Here is a 19,140-nt window from a genome sequence, read left to right as displayed (position 1 = left end):
GCACTTCTTGTTGTGTATTTTTTCAAATACACTCCAGTTGCGCTCGCATCCTGAGGAGCTACATGTTTGGCTGAGGATTCAAATGGCAAGCTTTCGCAGATGGGGCACTCTGGCACCATAGCGAGTCCACCATGCATCTACAACAAAATTACAAATAAGATAAGCATAAGAAGAAAAATGAAATTTGAAAGTTGAAGCAAAGTATGAAGTTATGAACTTGAAGAGACAATGAAATTTGAAACAAACTAAAAAATATCTGGCATTGTAGTCTTCCTATCAACCACAGCCATCTCAAAGCCAAATGTGCCACTTGCCATCCTGTATATCTCCATTTATTTGGAGATTTCTGCATGTTCTACTAGAGATAGCACCATCCTCTGAACACAGGTTAAGAATCCATCCATGATCTGAACATCAAATAAGAACCCACATGGGTAAGAAAATGCGAGGTTCAAGTAGATCCCTACAGCATGAATGGGACGATAGAGTGTGTTGTTCCATCGTTCATCAATCACTTCCCATAGGAGGAGTTGTTTCTGAAACCCCTCATCTCCCTTATCATCATAGTAGGCTCGAATGGATTCTTTGGCCCTGTCCATGGCCTCATACAAATAGCCCATTGCGGGCTTCTCACCATCAACTAATCGAAGAACCTTTACCAAAGGTTCAGTAACGGTGCACACCTCCTGCACTCCCACCCAGAAGTCTTCCTGGTATGAAACTAATCTGCATATGGCCTCTCCCTCTGGTTTGCGGCTCATTGTCAAAGCACGCCACTCCTCTGAAAGAAACATTCTCTTCACATCCCACATAGAATTCAAGAGGGATTGAAGAGATATGAAACTGGTGGCAAACCGTGTAATGGCGGGGCACACCAACTCCTTGTTGTTGGTGAATTTTCTTATCAAGCTAAGCACAGATGCATGATTATATATAAATTTTCTAATGCTTTTTGATGAGTCAACAATATCTTTGACAAAGGAATTTTTTCCTATGTCCTCCAACATCAAATCAATACAATGTGCAGCACAAGGTGTCCAAAATAAAGTAGGATGTCTCTCCATAAGCATCTTGTCAGCAACAACATAATTTGCAGCATTGTCCATTATGGCTTGGAAACATGTTCTGCACCCACCTCCAAAATAAACACATCTAGCAAATCACATAATAAGTTTGCATCTTTGATATTTGAAGATGCATCAACAGATTTCATAAACATTGTCCCCTTGGGACAATTAACCAATAAGTTTATAAGGGTTCTCTTTTGGTCGGTCCAACCACCTGACATCACAGTGCATCCTGTTTGTGCCCATGATGCCCTAAACTCCTCCAATCTTTTGGTGCGGTCAATCTTTTCATCTTGAAGAATGCAGCCTCTAAAGTCATCATAAGAAGGGATTTTGTACCCTGGGCCAATAGTTGCAATAACATCAACAGCAGGCTGGAAAAATGGATTATTCCTTGCAACGCTGAAAGGAATATCACTCCAAAGGAGAAACTTGTCCAACAACTTGTCAGCTTGTTCTTTCTCCTTTTTTTTTAAGCATTGAAGTGATAGGTGGTTGTGAACCAGACGTGGTTCTAAGAACAAAAAATGATGAGGTAGCTACAGGGTTGGTTGTAGACATTGATGCGGAAGTAGAACCAGTGCCACTTCCATATTCACCTCCTTACACCCTCCCTGCTAGTTGCTTCTTCAGATCTGCTTTGGCCACTCTGTATTGCTCTAATTCTTCCAATGATCTCATGGCTCTTCGGATGATTTCCGCATTTGCATTGGTGCAACGCCCTACATCACGTCCAGGGATTTGTGCAAGGCAATACTTCAATCTATAAACCCCCCCTGACATATGCTGCCCACACAACTTGCAAGACAAGTTCATTCTATCAAACCCTCCATCAGTTTCATCAAATTCCCACGGAGGGTCCAATTTCCTTGGCATGTTTGTAACTTGGTTGAACTCTTGAGTTTTAATGTAAGATGAAGTTTGAAGTTGAACCTATGGCACAATAAGAATTGCAAATTGAAAAAAAATTTAAAAAAAATTACATACATGACACAACACATTGAATTTTTGACAAACAAAAAAAAACCTCAACTCATTCCAAAATGAACCCTCTCCACTCTATGCAACAAAAATAGAAAAAACACCATCAAATCCACTCAAAATCCATTGATAATCAATGGGTTATAGAAACCCAAGCCAAAACAAGAAAAAAAAAAAAAAACAAAATGGTCAAATTTGGTGCCCATACCTGGAAACCACGATTTGCCGAAGAAATTTGATCTAAAGACAAAGTTCTCTTGCTTGGGATGCTAAAATCTCTCGTTTTTCTCCTCCTCTGCCCTAGTAGACGCCTTTCTCTCCTCCTCAACTCTCAAACAACTCCACTGTCTGCTAAAAATGACAAAAAAAACTCATTTTTTCCTTATAAAACGCGTTGTCCCAGAGCCTGGCGATTATTTCCCATCAAATCGCGATTTTTTCAACGATTTTTTGGCAAAAAAAAAAATGCAAAAAACCAAGCGATATTATCAAGAAAATGAAAAAAATCGCAATATTTTTGATGTTATCGCGATGAAATCACGATTTTCGCAACATTGGTTTGTCCAGAGCATACTGGGCAGGGCGACCCTTCCAGATTGGGAGGAAATGTGAGCGTCTCTTCGCCAAGAAGAGATCTGAAGGCTAAGCAAGGCGAGAAGCAGCGGCAAGGAGGATGTTGCCCTAGCATCTAAGGGAAAGGAGGAGAAACGGAAGAAGAAGGACCTCTCCAAGGTCAAATGCTTCAACTGTGGGGAATTGTGTCACTATGCGAGCCAGTGTCCGTGGAAGAAGAGCAAAGGAGAGGCTTCCGAGACCAAGGCTGCGCCAGCAAGGGGGGAGAAGGAAGTGGAGACAAATGATGATTGTGCCATGAGTGCTCATACGCCACTTGAGAGGAAGTGGGAGGACATCGAGTTGTAGTCAAACGGACTACAGGCGATGAGGGGCAAGATCCTCGAGGTAACCAGCCTCTTGGATTATACCTTGCTATGGGAGCCCCGAAGAGGAGTAGCAATACTGGCAGATGTCAGTAGAGATGGATGCAGATGGAGCGTCAGAGGGAGCTACAGTGCAAGATTCCAAGGACAGCATGAGGCAGCGGTGTGAGATGCATAGAGTTGTTGCAGTAGCACAGAGGTCAGAGAGGGAGCACTTGTTAGTGACAGAGTGAGTTTCAACATCGAGGGTGTTTCTAGCCTGACGGAGATGTCAGAGTTGGGAGATCAGTTACTTACTTCTCAGTAACTGAGTTACATTGCAGCAGTTAGCAGTGGCAGTGCTATGGGTAGCACGATGCAACATGATAAGAGGGGTTGCAGTGCAGATGCAGCAGTGGCAGTGGCAGGGCCATCGGCAGGAGCACGGATGCAGAGGGAGCTGTCGTATAGATGCAGCAGTGGCAGCGGCAGTGGCAGGGCCATGGGTAGTAGTACATGATGCAGCAGTGCAGAGGATGTTGGGCAGCAGGCCTAGCATCAATGCAGGGACCGATGCCGGATGATCAGGGTGATGCTCAATGAGGAGTATTACTAGAGCACAGTGCTCGCTAAGAGGGATTGTTGATTTGGGGTAGCATCGGATGTGCTCTAGCCACGAAAATTGGTGGAGAGGCTAAAGCACATGAGATCTCCAATACCCAGAAATGCTTTGGGCAGAATCTAACCAGTTTGGGAGATATTAAAATAATTAATTTTTTTAATGGAGTCAAAATATTAATGTGAATTAATATAAAACTGTGTTACAAGGGTCCAAAAGTCATGGATCAAGAAAGAGTTAATCTTAGTCGTTGATTAGGGACTTAATCTCTATCGTTGAATTGTCAATGAGAAAAGTATAAGAGGAGGCTTGAGGGTCACTTGGAGAACACACCGAGTTGATCAAGATTTCGATTTTCTGGGGCAGGGTTTGCTGAGGAAGTCGAAAGAGTGATCAAAGTTGCCACTGAGGGGCAGAGAACACAGAAGCAGAGAGGCAGAGATAGTACCAGGAGGATCAACGTAGAAGCCGAGAGAGAGGGACGCAGAGCCAGCCAGAGGTTCACGCAGAGCCATCCAGGGCTCACGCAGAGGCAGCCAGGAGCTGCGCAGTGCCTCAGAGAGCCAGCGTGGGTGACGCAGAGGCTCTAAGGGCTGACGCAGTGCCTCCAGAGGCTAACATAGGGCGAGCTAGGGTGACGTTGGGCCAGAAAGAACTGATGCTGTCCCTAAAGGCTAATGCTGGGGTTTTCGTGGGGCAAATTGGAGCTGGGAGTTATCGGAGTGTTTATCCGGGGTATTAGCGGAAACATCTGTCTCCGACTGAGAGGTACTACTGCCGAGATTATTCTCTGTTGGGTGAGTCGGCGTTGGCACCCAAATTGTATTCTGAAACTACTTAATAATTAAAACCCTCAGATAGCTGCACCGGTTTTCCCGCATTGGGTTTTCCGGGGACATTGGTCCAAAAACAACGGTGTCACTTGTGTGCTTGTTTTGTTTCCTTTAGTTGATGATCTATAATGTGTTGAGCATGTACTTGTATTTATTTTCAGTGTTTACATGGTAAATAACTTGTTAATTAATCAAAACAAGTAGGCAGAAATAAATCAGAAAGTACATGAAGGGTTTCTAACGGGTTAGACTTAGAAATTCCAACAATGTCTGCATGCCACCACCTTCCTTGCACAAATCAACACTTTGGTAATGATATTTTATAACACCCACTTAAATAATCAATTCCAAATTTGCAGTGAGAAAAGCCTTCTAGAAATGAATATCCCCTAAAAAATGTATGCACACAAGCAACTTCACCTCATCTCGCCTCGCCCTGACAAATGGTTGACCCTTGGTTTCATATTCCAAGAGGTCTCTTGGACTTCTCATGAGTATTGACATTCACTTGAGGATTGTCACCTTCTATTCAAGTTAATGAGCCAAGTTTGCATAACCCAAGAGGATTATGCTTCCAACAACTATGAATAGTCATAGGTGAATAGGAATAGTCATTGGGCCTCTTGGAAGATGAAACTCAGGTCATAACTCAAATGTATTTATATCTGCTTCACATTGATGAAATTCATTACATTTTGGAGCTCTTCAGCGCTGATCAGTATCTCCATTCCCCTTTACAGTCACTATGTTCTCTTTGCAATTACTAATAATTTCCTAAAAACCTAAGCCAAGGATCCTCTAAGATTCTTCTAACTAATCGTCATACCTGAATTCAGTTTCATGTCACCACTCACTTTAGTGAATATTGATGCAAGACATGTTTGGTCCACTGCCAAATGTAATACCAAACTAATCCTTACACGGACATGGTTTACAAAATTAGAGCATTAATAGTGAAAATGGCAATAAAAAGAAACTATTTTAGAAAAACTTATAATTTCATAATCCATATATTTTTTCCCTTGTCGTTATTTATTAGTTTGGATAATACATTTTATTTGTGGTAAAGTGGCTACCAAATGTCTTAAAAATCGGGAAAAAAATTGTAGTGAACAGAATGCCCCTGGTATATTTAAGGATAATAAAGTAAATGGCAAAACTAAACATTCAATTAAAGTTATGGAAAGACACGATTCTAGAAGTTTCTACAAAATAAGTGTTAACAACGAAAATGATTAAGTTTTACTTATTCATAAAAAAACAATAGTGCCCAGCAAGAAAGCCAACATGAAGTGAAATAGTTACATTAAATTTAGTACCCAAAAACAACATTGCCAGTTATCATTTGCTTCTCAGCATAATTCAGAATATTAGATATAATGACACCATTCAAGGGACATAGCCTACCTGTCAAGTGGACATACTCGACTATTGACAGCCTTAAGCAAATATTTCTTAACTTCTGATCTCCATGCAAAAGAGAATGTTCCACCCTAAAAGAAATTTCAATGAAGTTACAGCACAAGCATGGATGCACGACAGATAAAATTCTTACAAATCAACCAAAGAACTCAAATTTGCTAGCAACTGTAATTTTCTCATATCTAAGATATCTAACACAGAACCACATTCACTGGTTTTGGACCTTTTGGTCTCAAACAAAAATTAACACCCACCCAGCCAAAAGATCTGGCCAAATCATTGCCTGTGCCAAGAGGAATAATTCCCACAGGTGGTATTTGTTTACACTTTTCCAATGGAAGACCAGATATACTTCCTAGCACCCATCCAACAGTACCATCACCTCCTGCTACCTGTACAATTATAGAATGAATAATGACATCTTTTCACTCAATAATGACTTCAATATCAAAAAAATTTACTTTAGTCAACACAAAATTCAATTTGAAGCCCAAGGCCACAAATGTTGTTTACGAAACAAAATTTCTCACCAAAACACGTATTCTATCACGAGTTTCCTGTGCACAAAGGTCACCATTGCTTGCCAGTTCTTCCAAGCAATGTAGACCATACTGAAAAAATTCTTCAGGTTTAACAACTGAAAGGTCAAAGACCTGCCAAAAATATCATGTGTATAAGTTACACTAATTGTTGAACATGAAAAGCATTTTATTAATCTGAAACATTCATCAATCCAAGCAAATCATAGCATCTACAACATAAACATTGTAAAAAGATTTTATAACAAGATTTTCTAACAACACAGAGTAAATGATCTATTTTCAAGAATGATCTACAACCGTAACACATATAGAAAGCAATAGACCGTGTGAACAATATTTGCTTGACCATCAAAGTCGCCGCTTATTATAAAACACCTACATAAGAAATGTATACCCTAGTCTTTGACAATATTTGAACATCCTGATGAGCGATGTTATATTTATTGTTATTGTCAATTTATCACCGGGGGTCCAAAATTCAAATTATTGGCAATATCGTGGAAAATATCAGAAATTATCAGCAAACTTAAAAAAACAGAAAATAATCACCCTTTTTTTTAATTTGTATTCTTATAAAGCAACATCAACCTCAAACAAACACATTGTCACACAAATATGAAAATAAAACTACAAAATAAAATGTATAAGATTTCAAGTGGTACATCACTCATTGATAGTAGATACTGAAATATGATATTTGTCCTCAGTCATAGGTTCTAACAAGATAATACAAAATCAGATTAAAACAAAAATAAATGTTTCTTATGAGATGATCATCATGAGGCATCTAGATACTATAACGATAATCCAATAATAATAACGTAATAAGAACGATGTGGCCAAGGATTAGGTTTCCCTTGCCCTTGAGAAGCTTATTGGAATCACAATTGTCATTAGACCAAAACCCATAGGCATTAGTCTCCACTAAAATCGCCAGAGTTAGGATCCACAGTAGGCGGTTAGTCCATGTTGTGAAACACACAAAGAGCACTAAACCCAATGTCCAACAATCTTCCCCCCCCCTCCCCCGGCACGAGTCGGGTGAATTTCAAACTCGAGACCTGTCACTCTAATACCACTTGTTGAAATCACGATTGTCGTTAGACCAAAACCCGCAAGCATTAATCTCTGCGACAATCGCCAGAGTTAGGATCCACGAGAGGTTGCTAGTTGATGTCGCAAAACACACGGGGAGTGTTGAACCCAATGTCCAACAAAGTTTGTGGTTCTCGTGTAATTCCTTAGTTCCTTCCTCTAATCTCTCTTTCTATCAGTATCTAGAATTTGTTAGAAAACCAAAAAGGCAAAAAGATTTTCTTATGTTGATAATTACTTGTGATATTATTATGATCTTATTAACTTTTTTATGTTATTTCTTTAGCTTCTTCTCATCAAGCAATCATCAAAGCAAAAACATGAAGATCAATGACACTTGAAGTAGGCACTCAACTAGCGCTAAAACCCCTCTGTAGGGGAAAACTCAATCAGAACTCTTCCTTTAGTAAATTCAAATTGAGACAAACCAAGACCCTAGACCCAAAGACCTTTCTCCTCCACCAAGTCAGCTCTCACACTGTTCTTCCAAACTTCAAAGATTGATTGCAACAACACTGCATCAACATTGCTTCAATATTGCATCAATAATGCATCAAAGACAGATTTTCAACCCTACTACATCAGAATTTTGACCCAGCTTAAAGACTGCTATTTCAGTCCTCCTGCAACTTTACTTCCTTCGCACGTGTGAGACAAGATAGAGAAAATTTCTACTTCTTTAGCTAAATAACGACCTCCTTGTCCTTCGCTAGCCCTTTCCCTTTTCCTTCTTGAATTTAGCACTTTTTTGCTTCCAGCGACTACAATTCGAACATGTTGAGAGTGTATGTCCAAATGAATCGAATCGCTCCAATATATAGTGAGTCTGTGAGGTCAAATTCCCTTGTTTAGGCAGACTTGTCCTTTCTTAAGTCTGATTTGGTGGAGGAGGCCAAATTGACCTATTTTACATTAAAATAAATTTCTTTCTTGACAAATGAAGCCCAAGAAGGGTCTTATACATTATGACATGGACAAGGATACTTAACATAAACCCTAGAAGCCTTCAATGGAGGCTTTGACCTAAAATCAATTGACCCAAGCATGAAACCCATGCTTTAATAAGTCAATCTGTTTAACAATAAAATTTATTTTTCTTTTATTCTGACAAATACATTTCATCATGACTTAGATATAATTATGAAGACGAACACTAGTTTAATTTTTCAACACTCCCTCTTAACTAGGGAGGTATTCATAATTACATATATATATAGAGGTACATGGAAGATCTCAAAATGAACTACGAAGAGTTTTAGCACACTCAATGTTGCGGACTAGATACTTGACCAGAGTAATCTATTCGGGTATAGCCAACTCTAGGTATCATCAAACTTTTAATCTCTACCACCAACCCAGGGATCTAGGTGTGTATCCAAGGTCGGAGCTCCATGACCAATGCCACCCTCCCTCTTTGGGATCTAGACATCAACACATAGGTCGGCTAGATGTCCTCCCAAGCATCTTGCCATTAGATGCTTCATCTCTCCCTAATAAACTAAATCAGATATATCCATTTGTCCAAGCATGCTTCCCAAGTGTTCATTCTTCTTATGGAGAGATTTACCTATACAAACACAACCCCAATCAATAATAAACTTTCAAATATACATACAAGTAAATACAAATCTTCAAGGTCCTCATTCATTCAGATGTTGCTTATATCATCATCAACTTATCCAACTACAACTTGTCAGAAGTTTTCTTCTTCTTTCATTTCTTGAGCAACACCAAATTCATCCTCGGATCTTCTCAAGTCTTTTGTTTGCAACTTCATCAACATTCATCTATGATACTTTTGCTTACTTCAAGGTATTCATCGTCATAATATGCCCTCCCACTTAACTAGGGAGATATACCCTTTCTTCTATCCAGGCTCCTTCTTAACTTAGGTTGATCAAGCACTTCCTTCTTCTATAACATCGAAAAACCTTTCACAGCTTCATTCCTTCTTACAGCATATAGATCATTAACATTCATATAACTTCCTTCATCATGCTTACCAATATTATCAAGTCATCTTCACTTACAAACATCTTCAACATCTTGAAGATTATGTACCTGCAAAACTTTAATAGCAAGTACAACCAAAAACAAACATACAGAAGCATGAAGTTAACAATATCAAAATCATATAAACATAATGAAAGCATTTTGACTTTTAGACTTCAAACACACAAACCAAGTTGGGTTCATGATCAGCAAGAGACACATACTAGATTTCAACCTCTTGCTAAGGTCGTGTCACAAACCCTAGAATCCATCTTCGAGACACAAAGCCTTAGATATCATCAAATCAACAGTTCTACTATACATCTAAGTTTTAACCAAAATTTTAAACACTACTAGGGTTGGTTGCAAATCCCAGATTTTATCATCAAAACTAAATTATATCGAAGACAATATCATCATATCCTAGAATATCAATCTTCTACCAGGGTTTTGTTACAAACCCTAGATTCCATGAGCATCAACAATTAGGTTAGCATACTCGCATATACATATCTAGGATTTCATTATCATGTACTAGCATTTTATATCAGTGTTCACATGTACTAGGTAGACCCATGACACAACCATCAATACATCAAAGTCAGATATACAAAAAATTTCTCCAGGCTAGGGTTTCAATCAGATGAAGCTTCATTCCTAGAATCTTATTTTAGCTAATACAAAGGTCTTGCTCATAAACCCTAATTCACCAAACCCTAAAGCTCTAGGATTTCAATAGATAACTTAGACATTAACAGTGAACCCTAAAGAACTAGGATTTCTATCATAATAATACAAAAATCCTAAACATCAAAAGAACAGGATTTCCAGATTTCATCAACAACCCTAACTAAACTAGGGTTTCATAATTAATATCAACAGACCCTTAGCAAAAAGTGGCTTGGGTTTTATAGTGAACCCTAAAGGTTAGTGTTACACAAGAATGATCAAATAATATCATGAGGGTAGATTCAATCTAATGATTAATCACCCTAACAAGAATATTTGTGATTCAAAACCCTAGACATAACAATGTCAGGGATGTAAAGAAAATTTCAAAAGAGAATGAATATACCTTTTATGAAGAGAACGTTGTTACAAAACTTGTAGTTTAAGACATACCCTGAATTGTTCTTTAACAAACCTTGTAGCACATCAATTCTTGAATGACAAAACTTCTTCCATGCTCCAAGTCTATCTTTTGAAGTCTCCTCCATAACCTTTGAGCATTTAGCAAGTTTTCCTAACCAACGAAAATATAAAGAGAAGGGTTATTAGCATATAATACAAGAAAATCTTGATATGAGAGGCAAACTAAACATAAAAGAGGAAATAAGGAACAAGATACTTATCTGTAGTAAAATGGTGAAGGCTCTCTCTTTATCAAATCTTCAGTAATACCTACAACTTGTCAAAATAATTCAAAAATGTTCTAACTCGACATGTTAGACCTACAAATTCTAAAAATCAAAACATAAATGAAAACATTGAAAACTTAAAGTAGAAGGATATGCAAGGGATAGTATCCCAAAGAGTCTCTAGCAAATAAGTCTTTGGCTTCGGATTCTTTTGTCTTGTTCTTTGGTGGAGCTTCATCAGCAACATTCACATGTTCTCTTTCTCTCTTCCTATTCCTTGGACTCTCGGGACATTGACTTTTATAATGACCCATATTATTACAATTGTAGCATTCAATCATTGATAGGTCAACTTTCTTCTTTGGTCCCTTGAACTTGTTGAACGCTCCCTTATTTATGTGATGAACAGAATATGCATTCGAGGTGTTTTCTTCTTCATCCTCCTCCTTGTTGTTTACTAATGACATTTGAGCTTCTTTTTCACTAAATGCACTCCACATTCGTTCAAATTTTGGAGTTTCCTTCCAACTATTGATTTCTGATGCAAAAGCACTCCAAGATTTTGGTATTCCTAAAAGAGCAGTAGTAACGAGCTTCTTTTCTGGTACAACTGCATCTATTGCTTGGAGTTCATCTCTGATTCTAGATATCCTTATAAAGTAGGATGATACAGTATCGTCTTTTGTCATCTTAATAGTTCTTAATTCATTCTTGAGGCTTGTTATTTGACCAGTGTTATTGATGGTGAATAATTTGGAGAGAGCCTCATACATTTCATGAGCGGAATCTTATGTTGGATATGTATGGAATTAGTATGTTCGTTACTCCATCCACTATTAGGTTCATGGCCAAGATTTCAATTTCTCTGAACTTCTCTTTCTTTACTTCATCAGTAGGCTTCTTGACTTTTCCTTGAACAAGATTCAAAACTTTGTGCTTTTCGAGGATAAGATCTATCCTCTTTTTCCATGCCCTATAGTTGGAGGCTCATTCTAGCTTGTTTTCTCCCTTCACTAAAGTTGTCATAGTTCCTGTAGATAGTGGGCTTCTCTTCTTATATAATCATTTTCCTTAATGACCTTTGATTGATCCCCTTTTCTTCAATAGATCTTTAGTTTTCCGTTTTCTTTCTTCTTTACCTTCGCTCTGAAACCATGTTAGAAAATTAGAAAGGCAGAACTTTTTTCTTATGTTGATAATTGCTTGTGATATTATTATGTTCTTATTAACTTCCTTATGTTCTTTCTTTATCTTCTTCTCATTAAGCAATCATCAAAGCAAAATCATGAAAATCAGGGACACCAAAGGTAGGCACTCAGCGAGGGCTAAAACCCCTTAATAGGGGAAAACCCAGTCAGAACTCTTCCTTCAGTAAATTCAAATTGAGACAAACCAAGACCCTAGACCCAAAGACCTATCTCCTCCACCAAGTCAACTCTCAAACTGTTCTTCCAACCTTCAAATATCGACTGCAACAATATTGCATCAACACTGCTTCAATACTGCATCAAAGACAGATTTTCAACCCTACTGAATCAAAATTTCCGCCCAACTTCAAGACTATTATTTCGGACCTCCTGCAGCTTTAGTTCCTTCACACATGTGAGCAAGGTAGAGAAAATTTCAACTTCATTAGCTAAATAACGACCTCCTTCTCCTTCGCTAGCCCTTTCGTTCTTCCTTCTTGAATTTCGCACTTTTTCTGCTTCCAGCTACAGCAATTCGAACTTGTTAAGAGTGTATGTCCAAATGAGTCGAGTTGCTCCAATATATAGTGAGTTTGTCAAGTCGAATTCCCTTGTTGGGGTTGACTTGTCCTTTCTTGAGACCGACTTGGTGGAGGAGACCTAATTGACATATTTTACATTAAAATAAAATTTTTTCTTAACAAATGAAGCCCAAGAAGGGTCTTATACATTATGACATGGACAAGCATACTTGACATAAACCCTAGAAGCTTTCAATGGAGGCTTTGACTTAAAAACAAATGACCTTATCTACCAAGCATGAAACCAATGCTTTAATAAGTTAATCTCTTTAACAATAAAATTTCTTTTTCTTTTATTTTGACAAATACATTACATCATGACTTAGACATAATTATGAACACCGACACTAGTTACATATTTTACAGAATTGAATTCAATACAATAAGGAAAATGTCTGGGTTAGCGATAGGGCGAATATCCACTTCCTACCTTGCGATTTTGGCAAGGTAGAATTTCAAGCGGGTGATTCCGCCATACATTTCCATTCTACATAGCCTGCAACTTAACATTGTTCTATTATCACCCACACATGGTTCACTATACTCCCACATTTGGTCCAATGGCTTTGCCATTTTGTAGAGCTCTGATTAAATTTTTAAGTTTTGGACCTACAGCGAGTGTAAAGATTTCAGGAAGATGTACCAAAAATACTTCACTTAAGTCACTACTGACAAGTGACCCCGACAACAATATGTGGTTTCTTATGCTTCATATCTGCAATAATAAAACGAAAAAACCCTGCAGCAAAAGATGTATGTGATCCAAAACAGAAAACAGCAATAGATATCCAATGTAATAACCCAATATGGAAAGACTTTTTTTAAATGAATAATATCTATTAATAACACTTGGTGAATGAGGTCTACAACAAGGGTCTACAAATCCCCCTCTGTGGGATGGATCTTTTGATGTCCTTGTGCTTCAACAATCTATTCTCTCTCTCAATGTGAGGAAAACCCAGAACAATGAATAGAACTCTAGTGGGAGCTCAGATGTGAGAAGACAATAATGGTGACGATAATAATGATCATGGTGAAGAATGAATGGAAAACCCTCGTATTTATAACAAAGTATTGGGTTGATCTCGAAAATGGAAAATAATAAAATAATATTGACCAAATCAAGATCTAACCGTTAGGAATACTTTATTATATTTCTTAGAGAGGGAAAAAAATATTCAAAATGGTCAAATATCTTTATTTAGAAATAATTAACAAATAAAATGATTTATTAATTATTTCGCGAGAATTAAGAATGGTGTGAAATTGAAATAATTATTGAATAGTGATTTAACAACTATTCAAAAAATAAAATTAAGGAATAATAAATAAATAGTGATTTATTTAATTATTCCTAGGTGATTTAGTGATCCAGGTGGATGTTGGTGGCCACCCACCTATCCCATTTGGACCCCCACAACTGTCTCTTTCAGTTTTTCAGTTTCTTTAATTATAGCACAGTTTACTATTTTTAGCAGTTTTTCGGGTCCTAAACTTCCGGAGCCGTTTTGAGGCCCTAAACGACATTTTTTGGGAAATCCACCGCCAGCGATTTTTCTGATAAAAATCGTCTTTTCCATTGTAGTCCTCGGAGAGATCTTTCCAACGGGCTATCATGCGTGTCAAACGGAGATAATACGACCAATTCGCGACCCCGGGAAGTTGGCTGTCCAACTCACCCCAAAACGGGGCCCACAATTTGGCATTTCATCTTCTAGGGTTAGGTTTTGGAATGTGAAGGGTTTTCCATTGTTTCTCAATAATAAATAGGCCTTCGAGCCTCATTGTAAACACAGTTCGAAACAGTTCAGAGGCATGTAGCAGACACATCTCTTCTCAGAGATAAGCTACCATCGCCCTAGCTGGGTTATTTCTATTTGTAAGCATATTTCAGTATTCGCCATTAATGAAATGAAGTATTATTTCCGCTGCATCTATGTTTTTATGGTTATCGCATCTCTGTATTTATGGTTATCTCTGTAATCTATTGCGTTCCTGCTTAAATTCGGATCATTTAGTCAAATGTGACAAGGAATAATTGTCGAACAATGATTTAATAATTATTCTTAGAGAAATTAAATAAATAATGATTTATTCAATTATTCTCATGGGGTTTTTTAATTTTAATCAGAAATAATTTAATAAAAATGGTTTACTAAATTATTTCCCATGGTGAAAGTAATTTTACTACGGTAAAATTAATCCTACATGGTGTATTTCGATCCACTTAGTTAGAAATGGCAGGGTGATCAATTTTTAGGTGATAACAATGTGAAAAGAGTCGAAGTCGGGATTAATTCGGCAAGGGTCTAAAAGTTGAAAAACTTGTTAAAGTCGGCAAAATTTAAAAAAAAAAAAAACAAAATTATTCTTTTTTTTTAACATCTAGAGTATCCACAACATCAAATAAATGCATTTCCACAAAAACATGTAAAGAAAGCTAATATATAATATGTATATGAAGTTGAGTCCTGTCTAAATCTCAACTCTCAAGAGTCAAAATATCAACAAAAAATATAATAAATGTATATCATGAGTCATCAAGTAATCAGTGACTGAGATCCTCTTCCCCTTTTAATTTTTGTTTCCGCTAATTGTATTAAGAAATAAGTCATGCATTTATTCAGTGGATTGTAATCTGCTTGGGTAATAAGGTGTCAGGTGGTAGGTCCAATGAAAATTAACAGTGAGTATCACAGTAGATGTGAAAATTAACGCTTGGTGACTCCAAGCTACTTATTTTCTGAGAAAACAGTAGATGTCAGATTACTAACCTAGCCTTGGCATCTATTATTCAAAAACTCTTGGAGGTAAAACCCACTTCTGATACATAACCTTTCCCCACATTTACAAGGAGTTCACCACTAAAGAAGATTCCCTTTCAAAACGTGCTCCCATTGAAGGAAGGATCTTTGCTATCACAAGATTTCACAGGTACTTTGTTCCTGTCTAAAAAATGGGTTCTTTTTTGAGGCACTGGTTTTGTTTTTTTTGGACAGGTTGTTGATGTTTGATCTTCATGACCTCCTCTTTGTTGTTTCTTCTGGGAGCGTTCAACAACTGTAACAATGTTTTTGATGGTGTGGGGTTCTTTCTACGGAAGACTATTGTATGCCTGTCCTTTTGGTACTTTTGTAATCTTTTGAAGGGGCAGTGGCTGTTAGAGTCTGGATCACTGAAAGCCTGGAGGCTTAGCCAATGTATAGTTTGTTTTCTAACTAGAAATATGAAGTATAAAGATTTGTTTTTCCCTGGAAAACAAAAACATATCTCAACCTCAAAACTAACAGATTACAAATGAGACTGCTATGCTCGCAAGAAGTATGACAAACAATACAATGCAATAACTTGAAAATGCATGGATGGAAGCTTCAATTTACAGTTTTTTCACCTTTGCGACCTCTTTGTCCGCGGCCTGGGAATGGAGGCCGACTTTTTGGGTCAACCCCCGATTAAATCAAGAGTATAACAAAAAAATCACGATTTTTTCCTTTGTGAAAAAGTCGCCAAAAATTTGGGGGATTAAATCGTTTAGTTCAAAAAATCGCGTTTTTAGGATTAAATCGCGATTTTTTGCAGACTTTTTCCACACTGGGTGATAACATATTGTCCCCCAACATATGTGTGTTAGGAGCAAATCGCATGACCGAAATACGTTGTAGGTTACACTTCCATGAGACATCAAAGGGGAGTCGGCGAGAGAGATACAGCTGAGGCAATGCAAGGAAGCGCAGAGGAATGGAGGGGGCGAGACCTACTAAACTGATATAAGTCTCCTTTTATTTCGGAGTACATGATGTCAAATGAAGCGAGACCATACCCACCAAGATAACTGAGTACAAATAATAATGGTGCACCCGACAATGTGGGTCTGAGCAACAAAGTACATGATACATGATATGCTGGCATCAATGGGCCAAAAAATAATACAATGAATCCCATATACATAATGTGCCTGGAAAAACAGAGGTCAGGACTGAATACAATAACATCTGAGTATATGAGACATAATGCCCCTCAAGCTGACATGGTGAGGAGAGATCACAACCAAAAAAGTCTTGTTGAACAGAAAAGGGCTCTGAAAATATGAATGGATCATCTAAAGGAGACATGCATGTTGTGGGCGTTGCAAGCGGCTGAAACCGAACCCATCAAATCTGTGGAACTGCATCTAAAGCTAGATCAAAATCTACGGACATCCGGGCATCTGGGAGGCTACCTGAAGGGCCACCCCTTCATGAGGTTTGGATCATCTCACGAACACCCGAGAAACACTGGTACAATCTACCGGATCACCGAACCATCAAGTGTACAATTCTCGATCGTGTGATAATGAGTTGGGATCAAGCAGGTGAGAAACAACCAAGTCAAAGGGCAACGATGATTCCCTTCGCTTGATCTGAGGCACTGAACAAAGATGAAGGTTAGAACCAAGGTACACTGCCCTCTAGACCACACTTCTGGAATAAATGTGTTGAAGTCGACAGAAGAGGGTCCGTCAAAGTTGAGGCAATGAGGAATCCTCAACAAAGGCACGAGGGATCATAATAAAGTGAATGATGGACTGATACCAGGGATGACAATGGACTGAAACAAGATGAGTGGCAGGCTGACGACTTCTCTTGTCAAAGCATCATATGCATGGTGACATGGCAGCGACTGACTCGATTCCTGAGTGATGGTCAATTACTCAAACAGGGGTGTTTCAGAGACGGGAGCAATATAGCTAGAGGTCAAATATCAACACAATAGGATGAATGCGATACAAATATGTATGGAACACTATAACTGGACTGAAGGGGACTCGAAACAAACTCCATAAATGCAAGGGTGACTCAACTCTAATGCTCTAAACAAGGGTGACTCGATGATGTTGCCACATGGGGGGAGGCCCAAAGGGGACCATTAAAACATGAGTAAAAATGGTTACTCATGACGAAAATCAACACGTGGGTCGACCAATGCAAAGGTAAAGTGGTACCAGAGTACATGCGGCTCATATGAAGAAATTTGATTTTAATAGGCAACAAAGTGAGACCTCATGGAAAAAATGGCTTCCTAGTGAAGTGTCGAATTACCAAAAACAAAAAGAGACCCATCATAGAACTCGGTGAGAGCTTTCCAACGGTGATGACAGATTGTCAAACCGATCTACGGTTGATCGCAATGGGCAACGGAAAAACTAGGGTTTTCCTATAAAAGGGCTTCTTGCCCCCAAATTCATTTGCATAGTTAGTTGTTGGAGAATTTGGAGAGGAGGAGAAGGCCCTAAATCATGTGGAGATCGTAGCAGACAAACTAACCGTTGGAATCCAGATCTGCGACTTTCAGGTAGGTGAACTTACTTGTCTAAAAATGGCCTTAATGCTTCTTGGAAAGATGGTTCCTGGTGAAGAATTAAGTAAAGAAGATGAGGGAATGAACTACTAGAAGTGGTCAAGAGTCATCCCTGACCACCAAGTCAAACATGGGGACGAGATGGTAAATATGGCATCACATAGAGTAGAATATTTGAATATGTGGTATCAATGAGCTGCAAAATGCAATGTGTATATGGCTCGTCGGAGAGATCAACAGGACAAACTATCCAAGGAATGAGACGATAATCGACCATACCTAGATCGGTGGGGTCTAGGCCGAGACTTATGATAATCAAATGAGAAGGTGGCCAGGGGCCATCATGCCCCCAAGCACATGTGATGGAGGGGACTAACCTGGCATGCAAAGGTGGGAATGATGCCCCTAGTTGGATGAGTTTGTGGAGTTCCAGTGTGTTCCAAGTGCTCAAATAATGGATTCAAGCATTCGTCCCTACTGTCACAAGATCCTGTAAAGGATCATGAGGAGATGTAAGGGCATATGTGCCCCCCAATTCTGTATGGATCAGTGATGCGAAAATCGCGATTTAATCAGATTTTCGCGATTTTTATTTTTTCCCGATATAATCGCCCGATTATTAAACCGATTTTTTTCGCGATTTTTTGAAATAATGGCGATAACAACGCAAAAAATCGCGATTCGATTAGTAAAAATCGTTGGGCCCGCAGACAGCGGGTTTATATTAGCAAAAAACGATATTTTTTTTATTCATTTCGACAAACAGGGGCAACAGTGGATTGGGAGTGACCTAGGAGAAAAAACTTGTCGATTGGAAGCTGATTGGAGGAGAAAAACGACTCAAAAACCCTTGTGGATTGAGAGTTGAGGAGGAGAGGATCAATTTTCTCCAGCAAACCGGCATGGGCATCAAATTTATGTGTTTTGTTTTGGTTTTTTTATGTTTTTGGTTGGGTTTGGATAACCCATTGTTTATCAAATATTTTTGAATTGATTTGATGGGGTTTTTGTTTGTTAAATTGTCAAAAATTCCATGTGTTTTGTCATGTTACTCATATATGTAATTTTTTTTAATTTTTGTAACTTGCAATCATTATTTTGCCATAGGTTCACCATTCAACTTCAAAGTTCAAACTTCAAACTTCATCTTACAAATTTAAAACTCAAGAGTCAAGAGTTCAACCAAGTTACAAACTTGTAGAAGAAATT

General features: G+C 38.3%; 1 protein-coding gene across 3 annotated transcripts in view; it reads right to left on the bottom strand.

Moving 5' to 3' along the window:
• The window catches only part of LOC149253542 (diacylglycerol kinase 7-like), a 410,992-nt gene that overhangs the window by 305,423 nt on the left and 86,429 nt on the right, over positions 1 to 19,140 (bottom strand). For all 3 annotated transcript variants that reach the window (XR_016267102.1, XM_089459953.1, XM_089459952.1), the window contains exons 2-4: positions 6,370 to 6,492; positions 6,094 to 6,231; positions 5,825 to 5,910 (exon numbers count right to left, since the gene is read on the bottom strand). Coding sequence is in view for 2 of the 3 variants with exons in the window: in XM_089459953.1 (XP_089316079.1) it covers positions 5,825 to 5,910; positions 6,094 to 6,231; positions 6,370 to 6,492 (347 nt within the window). In the remaining variant the exon portion in view is untranslated. The remainder of the gene's footprint in view (positions 1 to 5,824; positions 5,911 to 6,093; positions 6,232 to 6,369; positions 6,493 to 19,140) is intronic.

This window comes from Pinus tabuliformis, chromosome 7 (assembly GCF_031772625.1).
Source record: "Pinus tabuliformis cultivar Carrire ecotype Pingquan chromosome 7, CPIR1, whole genome shotgun sequence".
NCBI classification, from domain to species: domain Eukaryota; kingdom Viridiplantae; phylum Streptophyta; class Pinopsida; order Pinales; family Pinaceae; genus Pinus; species Pinus tabuliformis.
The sequence above is the reverse complement of the archived record's forward strand: the minus strand, read 5'-3'. Positions and strand labels throughout refer to the sequence as shown.